A 19,121-nucleotide genomic window follows, 5' to 3' on the forward strand; every position below is an offset into this window, starting at 1 on the left:
ATTCATTTACATTACAACGAGCCTGTCCTCCTGTAGCTCTTACCACTAGCCTCCAATGATGAGCAGTGCACTTGTAGCCTATTATTTCAACAGGTCCTTACAGCACCGCTCTCATTCTGTACTCTCTGCTGTCCTCCTGAGTTCAAAAGCAGGCATTGCTTGATGATGTATGCAAAGAGACAAACCTGCTAGAGAAAATGTATGACCATACACCCAGATTTACCAGGGGCAATCTACTAAATCAAATAAGAAATCCTCTCTTAAAAAAATATTGCTATGTTATCCAGAAACTCCTAATCCTGTATTGGGGATGATAGATGCTCTTACTGGGATGACTAATCAGGAAGTAATCTCAGAAAATCTGGTGACAAAGGAGTAGGACAGAGCGGTTTCTTTAAGCCTTCAGAAGTACTTTTTGAGCCTTGTCCTTTGCAGCCGCCGAGAGCCAGATGACATGCATGGATAAAAATGTTATGGGTTGAAGGGGTTTGAAAGGAGGTTAAGGGTCACACGAGCTTACCATTTCCTGAAACGACTGGAAGCTTATCATTTGTTTGCTGTCAAAGTTAATTAAAAGAGTGTCTGTAAAGGCTTATGTGCACCAGATAGGTCCAAGACACATCAAGTAATAGTACTGTAGAACTTTAAAACTATGTATGGAGTCCTCTGGCTTTTAGTGTAGATCTGTTCCAGTGGATATTGAACAGTGGTTCTGTCCACGATGATAGGTACAGATGTAGGATCTTAATTTGATCACCCTGTTGCTGGAGACCTCATGAGCTACAGAGCATAATCACGGAACTGAAGGAGACAGACAGAGAGGGAGAGAGAGAGATGGGAGTGTTGTTAAAGAGGAGGTGGTGAACCATTTCAGAATTGAAGCTAAAATCTACAAAGTAAAAATGGGTGGAAGTTCAAGCCTAGTATCCTTACCTTACCGTGAATTTGCCAAGTACTTTACCAGTCTTATCCAAATGTACTAAAAATTCCGGAGTTCTAAATTGAGCAGCTGCTGAAAAATGAGCTCCTGTATTTATTGAGATTTAAATGTTTTTTTAGAGTGAAGTACATCGAAAAAATCAAGAGAAAACTGCAAGACTCAATAGAAGACAAAACAAGGAACAAACTAAACAAGACAGGCTTTTGAAAAATTAACTATTTTTTTTCATAAAATTGTACAGTTATCTTAGCTAGGTGAATTGCTAGCAGAATTGTTTACTTGTTGCTAAGCAGTTGCTAGGGACTCTCCTGGAAGAAGCTAGCTAGCTTACAAAGAATAACAACAAAAAATATCTAGTTAACAGAAGAAAGGAAGACAAAATAAGGACAAAAGAAGGACAGAAGAAAAAGGAAAAGAAAGAGGACAACAAAGTGAAACAGTCAGCACTTCTATTGCAACTTCGTATTTCGTCGTCCTAACGTAGTCTACACTGCTATCTGCCCAGCAGCTAGCCAGCTAGCAAACGTCCACCGTCTACCGAATAGCAGCACTGTAGAAACTATTACACTCAACTGAACGACTTGATTAGTGTAGTGTTAGCTAGCTACATAGTTGTCTTTGCTGTCTTCGTATCCAAGATAATTGTGTAGTTTAGAGCGTGTAGTCTTAGAGTGATTATCTTAATTTACCGAGGTTAGCTAGCCAGCTATTTGTCGTCCTTAACGTAGGAGACACTGCTAGCTAGCCAACAGCTAGCCAACGTCTACTGAATAGAACTTCCGCACTCAACAACCCGGTCGCATTCCGCTTCGCTCCACAGGTAGTATCACATTTTTCATTTCATTTCATTACAGCACAACGGTTTGATTTGTTTGATCGTAGCTAGCTACATAGCTAGCTACATAGCCGTCTGTGTATCAAAGATAATTGTGTAGTCTAGAGCGATTTTCTAGGTTAGCTAGCCAGCTATTGTCGTTCTTTTAACGCAACGTAACGTAATCAACACTGCTAGCTAGCCAGCTAGCCCCCGAATAGCAGCACTGTAGAAACTACTACACTCAACGGAACGACTTGATTAGTGTAGTGTCAACAACGCAGCCACTGTCAGCTAGCCTACAAAGTCAACAACGCAGCCACTGCCAGCTAGCCTACTTCAGCAGTACTGTATCATTTTTAATAATTTTAGTCAATAAGATTCTTGCTACGTAAGCTTAACTTTCTGAACATTCGAGACGTGTAGTCCACTTGTCATTCCAATCTCCTTGCATTAGCGTAGCCTCTTCTGTAGCCTGTCAACTATGTGTCTGTCTATCCCTGTTCTCTCCTCTCTGCACAGACCATACAAACGCTCCACACCGCGTGGCCGCTGCCACCCTAATCTGGTGGTCCCAGCGCGCACGACCCACGTGGAGTTCCAGGTCTCCGGTAGCCTCTGGAACTGCCGATCTGCAGCCAACAAGGCAGAGTTCATCTCAGCCTATGCCTCCCTCCAGTCCCTCGACTTCTTGGCACTGACAGAAACATGGATCACCACAGATAACACTGCTACTCCTACTGCTCTCTCTTCGTCCGCCCACGTGTTCTCGCACACCCCGAGAGCTTCTGGTCAGCGGGGTGGTGGCATAGGGATCCTTATCTCTCCCATGTGGTCATTCTCTCTTTCTCCCCTTACCCATCTGTCTATCGCCTCCTTTGAATTTCATGCTGTCACAGTTACCAGCCCTTTCAAGCTTAACATCCTTATCATTTATCGCCCTCCAGGTCCCCTCGGAGAGTTCATCAATGAGCTTGATGCCTTGATAAGCTCCTTTCCTGAGGACGGCTCACCTCTCACAGTTCTGGGCGACTTTAACCTCCCCACGTCTACCTTTGACTCATTCCTCTCTGCCTCCTTCTTTCCACTCCTCTCCTCTTTTGACCTCACCCTCTCACCTTCCCCCCTACTCACAAGGCAGGCAATACGCTCGACCTCATCTTTACTAGATGCTGTTCTTCCACTAACCTCATTGCAACTCCCCTCCAAGTCTCCGACCACTACCTTGTATCCTTTTCCCTCTCGCTCTCATCCAACACTTCCCACACTGCCCCTACTCGGATGGTATCGCGCCGTCCCAACCTTCGCTCTCTCTCCCCGCTACTCTCTCCTCTTCCATCCTATCATCTCTTCCCTCTGCTCAAACCTTCTCCAACCTATCTCCTGATTCTGCCTCCTCAACCCTCCTCTCCTCCCTTTCTGCATCCTTTGACTCTCTATGTCCCCTATCTTCCAGGCCGGCTCGGTCCTCCCCTCCCGCTCCGTGGCTTGACGACTCAATGCGAGCTCACAGAACAGGGCTCCGGAAGGCCGAGCGGAAATGGAGGAAAACTCGCCTCCCTGCGGACCTGGCATCCTTTCACTCCCTCCTCTCTACATTTTCCTCCTCTGTCTCTGCTGCTAAAGCCACTTTCTACCACTCTAAATTCCAAGCATCTGCCTCTAACCCTAGGAAGCTCTTTGCCACATTCTCCTCCCTCCTGAATCCTCCTCCCCCTCCCCCCTCCTCCCTCTCTGCAGATGACTTCGTCAACCATTTTGAAAAGAAGATCGACGACATCCGATCCTCGTTTGCTAAGTCAAACAACATCGCTGGTTCTGCTCACACTGCCCTACCCTGTGCTCTGACCTCTTTCTCCCCTCTCTCTCCAGATGAAATCTCGCGTCTTGTGACGGCCGGCCGCCCAACAACCTGCCCGCTCGACCCTATCCCCTCCTCTCTTCTCCAGACCATTTCCGGAGACCTTCTCCCTTACCTCACCTCGCTCATCAACTTATCCCTGACCGCTGGCTACGTCCCTTCCGTCTTCAAGAGAGCGAGAGTTGCACCCCTTCTGAAAAAACCTACACTCGATCCCTCCGATGTCAACAACTACAGACCAGTATCCCTTCTTTCTTTTCTCTCCAAAACTCTTGAACGTGCCGTCCTTGGTCAGCTCTCCCGCTATCTCTCTCAGAATGACCTTCTTGATCCAAATCAGTCAGGTTTCAAGACTAGTCATTCAACTGAGACTGCTCTTCTCTGTATCACGGAGGCGCTCCGCACCGCTAAAGCTAACTCTCTCTCCTCTGCTCTCATCCTTCTAGACCTATCGGCTGCCTTCGATACTGTGAACCATCAGATCCTCCTCTCCACCCTCTCCGAGTTGGGCATCTCCGGCGTGGCCCACGCTTGGATTGCGTCCTACCTGACAGGTCGCTCCTACCAGGTGGCGTGGCGAGAATCTGTCTCCTCACCACGCGCTCTCACCACTGGTGTCCCCCAGGGCTCTGTTCTAGGCCCTCTCCTATTCTCGCTATACACCAAGTCACTTGGCTCTGTCATAACCTCACATGGTCTCTCCTATCATTGCTATGCAGACGACACACAATTAATCTTCTCCTTTCCCCCTTCTGATGACCAGGTGGCGAATCGCATCTCTGCATGTCTGGCAGACATATCAGTGTGGATGACGGATCACCACCTCAAGCTGAACTTCGGCAAGACGGAGCTGCTCTTCCTCCCGGGGAAGGACTGCCCGTTCCATGATCTCGCCATCACGGTTGACAACTCCATTGTGTCCTCCTCCCAGAGCGCTAAGAACCTTGGCGTGATCCTGGACAACAAACTGTCGTTCTCAACTAACATCAAGGCGGTGGCCCGTTCCTGTAGGTTCATGCTCTACAACATCCGCAGAGTACGACCCTGCCTCACACAGGAAGCGGCGCAGGTCCTAATCCAGGCACTTGTCATCTCCCGTCTGGATTACTGCAACTCGCTGTTGGCTGGGCTCCCTGCCTGTGCCATTAAACCCCTACAACTCATCCAGAACGCCGCAGCCCGTCTAGTGTTCAACCTTCCCAAGTTCTCTCACGTCACCCCGCTCCTCCGCTCTCTCCACTGGCTTCCAGTTGAAGCTCGCATCCGCTACAAGACCATGGTGCTTGCCTACGGAGCTGTGAGGGGAACGGCACCTCAGTACCTCCAGGCTCTGATCAGGCCCTACACCCAAATAAGGGCACTGCGTTCATCCACCTCTGGCCTGCTCGCCTCCCTACCACTGAGGAAGTACAGTTCCCGCTCAGCTCAGTCAAAACTGTTCGCTGCTCTGGCTCCCCAATGGTGGAACAAACTCCCTCACGACACCAGGACAGCGGAGTCAATCACCACCTTCCGGAGACACCTGAAACCCCACCTCTTTAAGGAATACCTAGGATAGGATAAAGTAATCCTTCTCACCCCCCCTTAAAATATTTAGATGCACTATTGTAAAGTGGTTGTTCCACTGGATGTCATAAGGTGAATGCACCAATTTGTAAGTCGCTCTGGATAAGAGCGTCTGCTAAATGACTTAAATGTAAATGTAATGTAAATGTACTATTTGCTGTACTTGGGTGGCCTCTTTATGGGGAGAGTAACTGCACCTCAAAATACACCCTTTACCCTTCACACCCTCACCCCTAACCGAAAAACCCTGACATAAAAATGCTGTCCATTACCTGTGTTGGCCAGGAAGTGGGTAACAGGGTTGTATAAGGGACTGGACTTGGCCAAGTAGGTGGGCATTGCGGCCAGGAGAGGAGGGATGTGGAGATGTAGGCCAGCCAGCAGTGTGACCAGTCAGAAGTAGGCCAGCCAGCAGATGTTAAAGGCCCCAATCATGGCGCAGATCTACCGCCCTGCTGCTCCACACTACGGTTCAGCTGAGACAACACATACAGGTACAGTCAACGCATGCTGTACATGCTGGCACACCCACACCTAGTACCCTCCTCATGGTGCTGATTACAGTCATGGACACAAGTTTTGAGAATGACACAAATATTAATTTTACAAAGTCTGCTGCCTCAGTTTGTATCATGGCAATTTGCATATACTCCAGAATGTTATGAAGAGTGATCAGATGAATTGAAATTAATTGCGAAGTACCTCTTTGCCATGCAAATGCACTGAATCCCCAAGAAACTGCATTTCAGCCCTGCCACAAAAGGACCAGCTGACATCATGTCAGTGATTCTCTTGTTAACACAGGTTTGAGTGTTGACGAGGACGGGGCTGGAGATCACTCTGTCATGCTGATTGAGATCGAATAACAGACTGGAAGCTTCAAAAGGAGGGTGGTGCTTGGAATCATTGTTCTTCCTCGGGCCAACCATGGTTACCTGCAAGGAAACACGTGCAGTCATCATTGATATGCACAAAAAGGGCTTCACAGGCAAGGATATTGCTGCCAGTAAGATTGCACCTAAATCAACCATTTGTCGGATCATCAAGAACTTCAAGGAGAGCGGTTCAATTGTTGTGAAGAGGGCTTCAGGGCGCCCAAGAAAGTCCAGCAAGCGCCAGGACCGTCTCCTAATGTTGACTCAGCTGCGGGATCGGGGCACCACCAGTACAGAACTTGCTCAGGAATGGCAGCAGGCAGATGTGAGTGCATCTGCACGCACAGTGAGGCGAAGACTGGCCTGGTGTCAAGAAGGGCAGCAAAGAAGCCACTTCTCTCCAGGCAAAACATCAGGGACAGACTGATATTCTGCAAAAGGTACAGGGATTGGACTGCTGAGGACTGGGGTAAAGTCATTTTCTCTGATGAATCCCCTTTCCGATATGTTTGGGGAATCAGAAAAAAAGCTTGTCTGGAGAAGACAAGGTGAGCGCTACCATCAGTCCTGTGTCATGCCAACAGTAAAGCATCCTGAGACCATTAATGTGTCGGATTGCTTCTCAACCAAGGGAGTGAGCTCACTCACAATTTTGCCTAAGAACACAGCCATGAATAAAGAATGGTACCAACACATCCTCCGAGAGCAACTTCTCCCAACCATCCAGGAACAGTTTGGTGACAAACAATGCCTTTTCCAGCATGATGGAGCACCTTGCTCCATCAAGACCCACAAATTCTGACAAACTCCAAGCATTGATTATGCAAGAATGGGCTGCCAGCAGTCAGGATGTGGCCCAGAAGTCAATTGACAGCATGCCAGGGCGGATTGCAGAGGTCTTGAAAAAGAAGGGTCAACACTGCAAATATTGACTCTTTGCATCAATTTCATGTAATTGTCAATAAAAGCCTTTAAATGCTTGTAATTATATGTCAGTATTCCATAGTAACAACTGACACAAATATCTAAAGGCACTGAGGCAGCAGACTTTGTGAAAATTAATATTTGTGTCATTCTCAAAACTTTTGGGTACATTACTTTTGGGTACATTACTGAAGCAGTAGACTATAACCACAGAAGGAAATAGGAAGCAGAGCACCATGCAGGGTACGAGGAAGTTGCCCCAGGTGGGGGCCGCAGGAGCTCCAGCCCAGTAGAGGGCCCACGGCAGGCAGGCCGGCCAGCCACACCACCCCCAGGCCCTGGATGCTCCTTCATCGGGTTAATCTTCAGAGCAGCCATGGGCTTACACATGGCACAGTACCGCTCATACATCAGCTGTGTGAGTATCCACAGAGACACTAAACATTAAAGAGAGTTTTAAATCTGGTGTTGAAAGGAGGTAATAAAATGTTATCAAAACACGTAAAAGCAGAAAATGGTTGTACATCCCATATGTCTCAACCAATCTCTGTATTAGCTTCATTTAAAGGAGGGACTCTCATTACTAACAGGTCAAAACACCTGAAAACAATTAACACCTAAAATAAGGATCTAATCAGACAGCCAATACAAATAGCATCAAAAACGACTCACTAATGTAACTGACTGCATCTGTCCATCTGTAAAAAGCCCACCCAATCTGCCTACCTCATCCCCATGCTGTTTTCATTGAATTTACTGTTCTGTTCTTTTGCACACCAGTATCTCTACTTGCACATCATCATCTGCTCATTTGTCACTCCAGTGTTAATCTGCTAAATTGTAATTATTCGCTCCTATGGCCTATTTATTGCCTACCCCCTCATGCCTTTTGCACACACTGTATATAGACTTGATTTTTTTCTATTGTGTCATTGACTTGTTTATTGTGTTATTGGCTTGTTTATTGTTTACTCCATGTGTAACTCTGTGTTGTTTGTGTCACACTGTAACGGCTGTCGTGGGTTGAAGAAGGTGAAGAGGACCAAAGTGCAGCGTGGTATGTGTTCGTGATGTATATTTATTTGAACTCAGAACACTACGACCAAAATAACAAAACTAGACCAACACGAAACAGTTCTGTCTGGTGCAGACACAGAGACAGAAAACAACTACCCACCAATCATAGTGGGAACACAGGCTACCTAAGTATGGTTCTCAATCAGAGACAACGATTGGCAGCTGCCTCTGATTGGGAACCATACCAGGCCAAAAGCAGAAACACAAAACATAGAACAAAACATCAAATGCCCACCCCAACTCACGCCCGACCAAACTAAAACAGAGACATAAAAAGGAACTAAGGTCAGGACGTGACACACACTGCTTTGCTTTATCTTGGCCATGTCGCAGTTGTAAATGTGAACTTGTTCTCAACTAGCCTACCTGGTTAAATAAAGGTGAAATAAAAATGTTTTTTAAGACTTAGAAGAGACAGAACCCCTAGTCGGTCACCATAGCGACGATGAAGCCGTAGAGGACGAAGAGGAGGTCGGAGACGGCCAGGCGGAGGACGATGATGTTCATGGGGATCAACAGGAAGTGTGTGTTCCTCGTCAACACGACTGTGACCAGAAGGTTGTTGGAGACAGAGACGATGGTGATGAGGAGGAACATGAGGAAAGAGAGGACGCTGTAGCCCTCCCGAAGGAAGACTGTGGCCACTGCCAAGATGATGGGCACTGTACCCTCTGCCAAAGCTGTGCCACCCTCTGCCAATGGTGTGCCATGGACCAAACCCCAATCCAAGCCTAGATCAGCCAAGGCCGTGCTGTTGCTGTTCATCTCAACCACAACCACAACCGTAACCTCTGAGCTCCCTGCTCAAGATGTTCTGAGGATCTCCCTCTCCCCTCCCACCTGAGTGGCCCCTCTACTGAAATGGAATCATCCCGTCATATTCTGGACCGATTAGCGTGATTCCGTACTTTGTGGAGAGGCTGGATCAGGGATGATGGTAATCCCTCCTTTTTGGGCCATTTACCAAATGAAGCTGATATGATGAATGGGATTAAACACCGCTGGTGTTGATTGGATTATATGAGTAGTCAACACTGTAACACTGTATGTTAGTTAATTAGATGTTTTGGTATTTGGAAGATTGCCTGTGTAGTATGTATCCATCTATATCTTGATGTTTCATCGTAAACAAAGGATGAACCCCACCCTCAACCCTTTCACACACATCGCACTGCTTTGGTAACTCTTATATGAGTGTGTGCGTGCACGAACGTGTGTGTATGTTAGGTCAGTAATGCCACTCAGCATAAAGCATGTCATTCTGACCTCTTCTGGGAAAACGCTGGGTCTGAAAGTCATGACGGGACAGAATGTTGTCAGGAAGAGTGCAGATGGGACAGGAGAGGGTGAATCTTATTTACACTCCAGGATGTCCTGCCATTCTCCTTCGCTCCAACACCACTGTTTGAAGACAAGACCAGACCTAACCCCCCCTTCCAACTGCTGACAGATGCTGGAGTATAGACGGATGAAGGGGTTGTGTGTGTGTGTGTGCCGGGGGGGATTGTGTGTGTGTGTGTGCATCTGTGTGTCTGTGCGTATGGGCGTGTAAGCGCCAGCGTGCGTGCGTGTGTGTGCATGGACAGTATGTCCATGCATGTTTGTGTATGTGCACGTGTGTGGAGTGTATGAATGCAGGTGACCCTCTCTGGTACTACTGGCACAGGAAAGAGTGGAGTTGAGGGGAGGGGGAGAGAGGAGGGAGGTTGTTGAAAAGTCAGATGGGCTAAGTGAGCGGTCACAGTCCACTGACGTGCCTCAGAGAGGGAGGGCGAGGGAGAGCTAAAAAGAGTGACTCAAAGTGACAGGGAGTGGGTCAGTGAGGTAGAGGGAGGGAGCCACAGGGGCACAGCGAGTGATACTGACAGAGAGAGAGAGAGAGGAGAGAGATCCAGAGTTATGGCGCCTGTGACCGGACCACTGGCGCTCATGCTGCTACTTCTGGGGTTAGACCGCTACACCTCCTCTGCTGCTGCCGCCAAGGTGAGTCCCACTTGTACCGCACACACGTGAGTGCGTTCGTCATTCAGACTCACTGTCACACCCTCATTGGTAGCTAGGCGTATGGAAGGACTGCCAAGAGTGGTCAGGGAGATGTGGGCATGGGACACACAATACAAATCAAATCACATTTTATTGGTCGCATTCACATATTTAGAAGATGTTAGTGCCGGTGTAGCGAATTGCTTGTGTTCCTAGCTCCAACAGTGCAGTAGTATCTAACAATTCAGCAGTAGTATCTAACAATTCAGCAGTAGTATCTAACAATTCAGCAGTAGTATCTAACAATTCAGCAGTAGTATCTAACAATTCAGCAGTAGTATCTAACAATTCAGCAGTAGTATCTAACAATTCAGCAGTAGTATCTAACAATTCAGCAATAGTATCTAACAATTCAGCAGTAGTATCTAACAATTCAGCAGTAGTATCTAACAATTCAGCAGTAGTATCTAACAATTCAGCAGTAGTATCTAACAATTCAGCAGTAGTATCTAACAATTCAGCAGTAGTATCTAACAGTAGTATCTAACAATTCAGCAGTAGTATCTAACAATTCAGCAGTAGTATCTAACAATTCAGCAGTAGTATCTAACAATTCAGCTTGACTTGTTTTGTTGCTGACTTTTTTGGACATTTTAAAGTGTTGTTGTGTGGTTTGGGGATTTTGGATGGTGTACTGTATGATGACTTAGTGCTGTGTTTCAGGGGTTGGATCTATGTGGTTTTGAAACAGAACGAGCATGTTTGTGTGTGTCTTTGTCTGAGTTTTGCGGTTTCTCTGAGTAGCGCCCGGGTACTGTTGCATGCTGGGTAGATCAGATCAGATGATGCAGATCCCAGCAGAAGTCATTAAACAATATCGTTCTGTTTACCCAACGTCTGTCCAACTCTGGTCAAAGTAAACAAATGCTCTCAAATACGCTTTGATGATGTCAAAACACTGTGTATACCCAGGAGTACACTACTGCCAAAAAACAAACTATTCATCATGCACAAACACAGTTTTCTCTGTAGGGGGATTGGGTGTTGGGTTATATAGTGGTGGTTAATGTTATTCTAGTATGATGAAAGACAGGCAGGAAATAATAGTCTGACCTCTCCACTGTTTTAAGAACTGTGGAAAATTCCATTGATTTGATTGGATAAGAGGATTGGCGAGGGCATTGGCTCTATAGGGCATTGGCTTCAACATTCAGTTGGGAACCGCTAAGAGATTCGGCCCTGGTACGTTCATCAGGTAACCCTCAAACCGTTATGTGACTTTATGACTTCTGACACACAATGGGAAGTCAACAGAGACGAGAAAAGCGTGTCAGCACACTGTTGTGTGTGGTTATTTGGGGTGTTCCTCAGTCCACAATGACACACAGCACCAGGCCTGTGCGGGTCTGTCTTACGGTTAACCACTCTTCTCCCTCCACCACAACAGAACCGGTGTGACAAGACAACCCTGGTGATGACCAAGACAGAGTGCCACTCCTGTAGCATCAGCTCCAACGTGGGCTGTCCAGCAGGCTTCAACAAGAAGATCCCCGGGAAGGGAAACCCAGACTGCAAGTGAGTGGGCAAGGGGGTAAGGTTGGAAGAGGGGATATGGGGAGGAAATGAGGGTGGAAGAAGGATATGGGGGGAGAAGGGGACAGAATAGGGAAGGGAGTGAGGCAGAAATAGAATAGATGGAGGAGCTACCTCTTGTTAGTATCTAAGTAATATCTCATGTCTCTGCTTAACCTAAGACACAACCGGGTATGTTGTGCAGAGCGTTGTGACTACTGTGGCACTGCATCCTACACCCAGTGATATGTCATCTCTCTCTCTCTGTAGGTACCGTGTGAGTCCCATGGCCAGTCTGGTGCTGAATATCAAGGGCTGTTCTCATGAGTGTTACAAGGAGGTGGTTGAGCCTCACTGCTGTCCAGGGTACTGGGGACCAGACTGCATCGGTGAGTAAAACAACACAATGCATCCAATACTGTAATCGATCACTGCTGCTCATCGTTGAGTCATCAAGCCGCATTGATGAGGAAAGCAACACCATTTTGGTGGTGGTAACATCATTGCTGAAATCCCTACTTCACCCCAGATGCTCACTTTTCAAAGGCTTGCTTTGAAAACAGAGGGTTCTCGTATGTGCTCATGTTTTGGTGGTTCTGTAACACAGTAAGCTGTGGGGACTCTGAGGGAATGTTTTGATAGGAAGAGTTCAGAAGTGTACTTGGCTGCTACTGCCATTGAATCCCAGTGCTGAGTGCTGTGTGACAAACAAACAGGAGGAAAGCACTCGCATCCCTCCTCGGAGAGGAAGAGGAAGAGGGAGAGGAAGAGGGAGAGGAAGAGTGGCATGTTTCAGGAAAAAAAATTGCTACAGGGGAACAAATAGACAGAACAGAAAGCTGTCCAGAGTAGGAAAGTGTGTCAGCAGTGTCCTGTGTGCACCGGCAGGCCAGGACAACCCACATTGTGGTATTGGGTGCAGGATGCAGGTTAGGCCTTTCGGAGCTGGGGACTCGCACACTTCCTTCCTCCCAATTAGGGCTCATCGTCAGCAGGCCCCTGTCTTCCAGGAATGTGCTGACATCCCGATAGTCTGAGTCCAGGCTTCCTCTCTCTAGTTCTTTTGTTCCTGTCATAGACTCTTCTTATCCCCCCCTCCCACACTCTCTCGCTTTCTCACACGCACGCATGCACGCACGCACGCACGGACACACACAAAGACACTAACACACACATTCTCTCTCCTCTCCCCTCCCTCCCTCCCTCCCCCTCCCTCCCTCCCTCCCTCCCTCCCTCCCTCCCTCCCTCCCTCCCTCCCTCCCTCCCTCCCTCCCTCCCTCCCTCCCTCCCTCCCTCCCTCCCAGTGATGTGTTGTGTTGTGAGATTATCAAAGATGAGCAGTAGTAAGTACATTAACAGGTTCCATAGTTCTTTGTCTCTGTCTCAATGGTTCCCTGTGTTGTTCTGTGACAGGGTAACATGGACGTGTGAAGTATTCTCTGTCCTGGTGAGACATGATGCATGTCGATTGAATTACTCTTGTTGTGCAACAACGTTACATTTTAGGTACAAATTACCCACATTAGAAGGTTATCATTTATTTAAGGTAAATATTGGGTAAACATTAAAGGATATTATTGCAATTGGGTGACCATTTCTGCTCAGGAATGGTGAGTGAGTGAGAATCTGCTGACAAGAGCAACTACTTTCCTAGAGTCTGCTGATTGTAAGGAGACCCTTGGCAACTCCCTGCGCATGCTTGTGTTTACATTGTGTGTGTGCAGCTTGAGGGAAGGAAGGGGATGACTGATTATGGGCCATTCTGATAAGAGAGGCACACAGGAGAGAGTGAGAAGGAAAGAGGAGGAGAGAGACAGAGGAGAGGAGGAGAGGAAGTGGTCATTATGTCCAGGCTATTGTCAAGTCACGTGCTCTCCTGGACATTGGAACAACACACACCATTCGGTTTCCAATCACAGTTTCATTGGGATTGGTTGTCCATCTTTCTGTTGATATGAGACTAATGTGAATGGTACTGTCTTCCTGTCCCAGAGTGCCCAGAGGACGCAGACAGGCCCTGCAGTAATAATGGACTGTGTTCTGAAGGCATGGGTGGCAACGGGAGCTGCAGCTGTAAGGTACTGGATGATGACGCATAGACACACACGTGCAAGTAAACACATACACACGCACACACGCACAGACAAAGAATGGTCCATCACTGTGTTTGTCCTCCTCAGCCTGGCTTCGTGGGAACAGCTTGTGAAGACTGTGCAGATAATCTTTACGGCTCAACCTGTAGTTCTGGTAACCAACTCGGTCCCTTTCTTTAAGATTGCGATGCTTTACCTACCCCATTTTGTGACTGCCCCATGCACCTAGAGATACAGTCCACGTTGGTGCCATTTGTTGATGATCCAATGCATTGTAGTATTGACCTGTTTCTCTCTCTGTCCTTCCCATCTTTCTCCATTTGCCGGTCCATCAGCCTGCACGTGTGGACATGGCCTGTGTAATGCTGGTATCCACGGTGACGGGATATGCACCTGCTTCTCTGGGTATAAAGGCCCAAAATGTGATCTGGGTAAGAGCACCAGTGGTGATGCATGCTTATGACATGTCTTATAATGTGTTAGAACTGTATGATGATGCATTATTCCTGTCGGCATTAACTCCCTGATCTATAACCTACCTGTATGTTTTCATCTAATGACAACTTGCTCCCACCTTAACAACAGCATGTGTCCCTGTCATCTTTCAGAGCTGCCGGAGTGCTCTTCTCTGCTTTGTCCACAGAACACTCGCTGTATGCAGGGCTCGCTGGACGGGTCGCTGCGTTGTCAATGTCTACCTGGCTACCGAACCTCTGGAGATCAATGCATATGTGAGTGACAGCATGGCTGTGTCCCTATTCTCTGTAAAAGGGTAGCCCTGTGGCCTTATGGCTATTAGCGGCCTAGTACTAAGTGAGTTATGGTGCGTTCGGAAAGTATTCAGACCCCTTAACTTTTTCCACATTTTGTTACGTTACAGCCGTATTCTAAAATGTATGAAATAAAAATGTTCCTCATCAGTCTATATACAATACCCCATAATGACAACAAACAAAAAAATATATATAATAAAAAAAAAAAAAACGTAAATATCTTATTAACATAAGTATTCAGACCCTTTGCTATGAGACTCGAAATTGAGCTCGGATGCATCCTGTTTCCATAGATCATCCTTGAGATAAGTCCACCTGTGGTAAATTCAATTGATTGGACATGATTTGGAAAGGCACACATCTGTCTATATAAGGACCCACAGTTGACAGTGCATGTCAGGACAAAATCCAAGCCATGAGGTCGAAGGAATTGTTTGTAGAGCTCCGAGACAGGATTGTGTCGAGGCACAGATCTGGGGAAGGGTACCAAAACATTTCTGCAGCATTGAAGGTCCCCAAGAACACAGTGGCCTCCTTCATTCATTAATGGAAGAAGTTTGAAACCACCAAGACCCTTCCTAGAGCTGGCCGCCAGCCAAACTGAGCAATCGGAGGAGAAGGGCTTTGGTCATGGAAGTGACGAAGAACCCGATGGCCACTCTTACGGAGCTCCAGAGTTCTCCTGTGGAGATGGGAGAACCTTACAGAAGGACAACCATCTCAGCAGCACTCCACCAAAAGGCACAAGATTCTCTGCTCTGATGAAACCAATATCGAGGTCTTTGGTCTGAATGCCAAGCGTCATGTCTGGAGTTAACCTGGCAACATCCCTACGGTAAAGCATGGTGATGGCAGCATCATGCTGTGGGGAGGTTTTTCAGCGTCAGGGACTGGGAGACTAGTCAGGATCGAGGGAAAGATGAACGGAGCAAAGTACAGAGAGATTCTTGATGAAAACCTGCTCCAGAGCGCTCAGGACCTCAGACTGGGGAGAAGGTTTACCTTCCAACAGGACAACGGCCCTAAGCAGACAGCCAAGACAATGGCAGGAGGGGCTTTGGGACAAGTCTCTGAATGTCCATAATTAAGTGACCCAGCCAAAACCTGATTGAACATCTCTTTAGAGACCTGAAAATAGCTGTGCAGTGACGCTCCCTATCCGGCCTGACAGAGCTTGAGAGGATCTGCAGAGAAGAATTGGAGAGCCTCCCCAAATACAGGTGTGCCAAGCTGGTAGCGTCATACCCAAGAAGACTCGAGGCTGTAATCACTGCCAAAGGTGCTTCAACAAAATACTGAGTAAAGGGTCTGAATACGTATGTAAATGTGATATTTCAGTTTTTGAATTTTTGATACATTTGCTAAAATTTCTAACAACCTGTTTTTACTCTGTCATTATGGGGTATTGTGAATAGATTGATGAGGGGGGAAAAATGTTTTAATCCATCTTAGAATAAGGCAGTAACGTAACAAACTCTGGAAAAGGTCAATGGGTCTTACTACTTTCTGAATGGACTGTATATAATAGTTTATAAGATGTAAGTCGCTCTGGATAAGAGCGTCTGCTAAATGACTTAAATGTAAATGTAATGATTTGTCTCCTCTCACAGCCATAAACCCGTGCCTGCAGCAGGTGTGCCACATCCATGCCACCTGTGCCCATGTGGGGCCCAACAAGCACTTGTGTACCTGTGCCCAGGGCTACAGTGGGGACGGGCACGTGTGTGTTCCCATAGACCCCTGTCAAACACACCTGGGGGGCTGCTCTGCTGACTCTGCACGCTGTGTGTACGATGGGCCAGGGAAGGTGTGTGTGTGTGTGTGTGTGTGTGTGTGTGTGTGTGTGTGTGTGTGTGTGTGTGTGTGTGTGTGTGTGTGTGTGTGTGTGTGTGTGTGTGTGTGTGTGTGTGTGTGTGTGTGTGTGTGTGTGTGTGTGTGTGTGTGTGTGTGTGTTTTTGTCTCTAACCGACAAATGAAACGGATTGATAATGCAATGTCAAATATAACATTTTATAAAGACAACATTTTATTGCTTCAATTGGTGATAATGTGCCATTCATTTTAGGGTGGATGTGTTTGGTGAACCTCCCCCTGAGTGGTGTTTTTGGTTTCTCTCGTAGTCTCATTGTGAGTGTCAAGACGGGTTTGACCACCTGACAGGAGGGGTGAGCTGCAGCCTGAAGGACTTGTGCAGACCTAACTCTTGCAGCAAACACGCCAACTGTTCAACAGTGGAGCCAAACATAGTAGAGTCAGTGTGTTTCTGTTCTCTTTGACTTAGTGTGTTTAAAGATATTTGTGCAATAAAACCATCCTTTTTTCAAAAGAGCATCTTACCTTTGTACATCTCTCTTACTCCAGGTGCACATGTCACGAGGGATACGTGGGCAACGGCAAGATTTGCTATGGCAACATCATGCAGCGTCTGAACGATCTGAACTCAGAGCCCGGGGGCCAATGGACCGGTCAGCTCAGCAATGCCATCACACTCTTTGGTGCGTCTCATTGGTTAATCATCAGCCAATCAGGGACTCATTAAAGTTGCAGAAAAACACCTCTTTTGTCATGGGCCTTGGTTTATATAGACTCTCTCTCTCGATCTCTATCTCTCTTTTCCTCCTCCTCCTCTTCCTGCTCCAGGTGCCATTACTTGGCCCCTGAGCAACTTTGGCCCCTTCACCATCTTCGTCCCAATCAACAAGGGCTTCAAAGGAACTCCGGTAAAATACACAGTAGACACCTAGATAACTGTAGCTATATTGATACACAGTAGACACCTAGAGGCACTGTAGCTACATGATACACAATAGACACCTAGAGAACTGAAGCTATATTGATACACAGTAGACACCTGGAGACACTGTGGCTATATGATACACAGTGGACAACTAGAGAACTGTAGCTATATGATACACAGTAGACACCTAGAGACACTGTTGCTATATGATACACAGTAGAGACCTGGAGACACTGTTGCTATATGATACACAGTAGAGACCTGGAGACACTGTAGCTATATGATACACAGTAGAGACCTAGAGGCACTATGGCTATATGATACACAGTAGAGACCTAGAGGCACTATGGCTATATGATACACAGTAGAGACCTGGAGACACTGTTGCTATATGATACACAGTAGAGACCTGGAGACACTGTTGCTATATGATACACAGTAGAGACCTAGAGGCACTATGGCTATATGATACACAGTAGAGACCTAGAGGCACTATGGCTATATGATACACAGTAGAGACCTGGAGACACTGTAGCTATATGATACACAGTAGAGACCTAGAGGCACTATGGCTATATGATACACAGTAGAGACCTGGAGACACTGTAGCTATATGATACACAGTAGAGACCTAGAGGCACTATGGCTATATGATACACAGTAGAGACCTGGAGACACTGTAGCTATATGATACACAGTAGACACCTAGAGGCACTATGGCTATATGATACACAGTAGAGACCTAGAGGCACTATGGCTATATGATACACAGTAGAGACCTGGAGACACTGTTGCTATATGATACACAGTAGACACCTGGAGACACTGTTGCTATATGATACACAGTAGACACCTGGAGACACTGTTGCTATATGATACACAGTAGACACCTGGAGACACTGTTGCACCTGGATATGATACACAGTAGACACCTGGAGACACTGTTGCTATATGATACACAGTAGACACCTGGAGACACTGTTGCACCTGCAGACACTGTAGCTATGATACACAGTAGACACCTGGAGACACTGTTGCTATATGATACACAGTAGACACCTGGAGACACTGTTGCTATATGATACACAGTAGACACCTGGAGACACTGTTGCTATATGATACACAGTAGACACCTGGAGACACTGTTGCTATATGATACACAGTAGACACCTGCAGACACTGTAGCTATATGATACACAGTAAACACCTAGAGGCACTATGGCTATATGATACACAGTAGAGACCTGGAGACACTGTAGCTATATGATACACAGTAGACACCTAGAGGCACTATGGCTATATGATACACAGTAGAGACCTGGAGACACTGTAGCTATATGATACACAGTAGACACCTGGAGACACTGTAGCTATATTGCTGTATATTTTGTATATTTTTTGGAACACAAGACCAATATTTCTTACTTTTCCCCTTATAGCTGAAATATTTATTGTGTATGTTGTAACAGTGAGTATGTGTTGTCCCGTCTCAGCTGATACCTCTGATGGCTGACCCAATGAAGGCTAAGTACCTGTGTAAGCTGCACATTTCTCCCGTGGAGATGCCCTATGACATGCTGAACAGAGGGGTCATCTACTACACTCTGACGGGCAAGGCAGGGGAGACGGTGACAACAGATGACGTGAGACACACACACACACACACACACACACACACACACACACACACACACACACACACACACACACACACACACACACACACACACACACACACACACACACACACACACACACACACACACACACACACACACACACACACACACACACACACACACACAGGGGCAAGCCTCATTACCAAGGCCCTCCTGATTTAGACTGAAAAATGTGAACACCGTCCCAAGAGTGTGCTTCTCATAGTAGTAGTGATGACAAGCACAAG

The 19,121-nt window shown here is 46.8% G+C and overlaps 1 protein-coding gene and 1 pseudogene across 2 annotated transcripts in view; one reads left to right on the top strand and one right to left on the bottom strand.

Annotated features, from left to right (window-relative positions):
- Nucleotides 1-5,331: 5,331 nt before the first annotated feature.
- Nucleotides 5,332-7,511, bottom strand: LOC124013569 (annotated as a pseudogene).
- A 2,305-nt stretch (nucleotides 7,512-9,816) lies between these two features.
- Nucleotides 9,817-19,121, top strand: part of stab2 (stabilin 2) — a 33,719-nt gene continuing 24,414 nt past the window's right edge. For both annotated transcript variants that reach the window (XM_046327795.1, XM_046327796.1), the window contains exons 1-12: nucleotides 9,817-10,040; nucleotides 11,488-11,615; nucleotides 11,883-12,001; nucleotides 13,605-13,690; nucleotides 13,793-13,859; nucleotides 14,041-14,136; nucleotides 14,314-14,436; nucleotides 16,089-16,285; nucleotides 16,599-16,729; nucleotides 16,840-16,973; nucleotides 17,119-17,198; nucleotides 18,709-18,858. In XM_046327795.1, the coding sequence (XP_046183751.1) occupies nucleotides 9,957-10,040; nucleotides 11,488-11,615; nucleotides 11,883-12,001; nucleotides 13,605-13,690; nucleotides 13,793-13,859; nucleotides 14,041-14,136; nucleotides 14,314-14,436; nucleotides 16,089-16,285; nucleotides 16,599-16,729; nucleotides 16,840-16,973; nucleotides 17,119-17,198; nucleotides 18,709-18,858 (1,395 nt within the window). In that variant the 5' untranslated portion in view covers nucleotides 9,817-9,956. The remainder of the gene's footprint in view (nucleotides 10,041-11,487; nucleotides 11,616-11,882; nucleotides 12,002-13,604; nucleotides 13,691-13,792; nucleotides 13,860-14,040; nucleotides 14,137-14,313; nucleotides 14,437-16,088; nucleotides 16,286-16,598; nucleotides 16,730-16,839; nucleotides 16,974-17,118; nucleotides 17,199-18,708; nucleotides 18,859-19,121) is intronic.

This window comes from Oncorhynchus gorbuscha, linkage group LG25, assembly GCF_021184085.1.
Source record: "Oncorhynchus gorbuscha isolate QuinsamMale2020 ecotype Even-year linkage group LG25, OgorEven_v1.0, whole genome shotgun sequence".
Classification (NCBI taxonomy): Eukaryota; Metazoa; Chordata; class Actinopteri; order Salmoniformes; family Salmonidae; genus Oncorhynchus; species Oncorhynchus gorbuscha.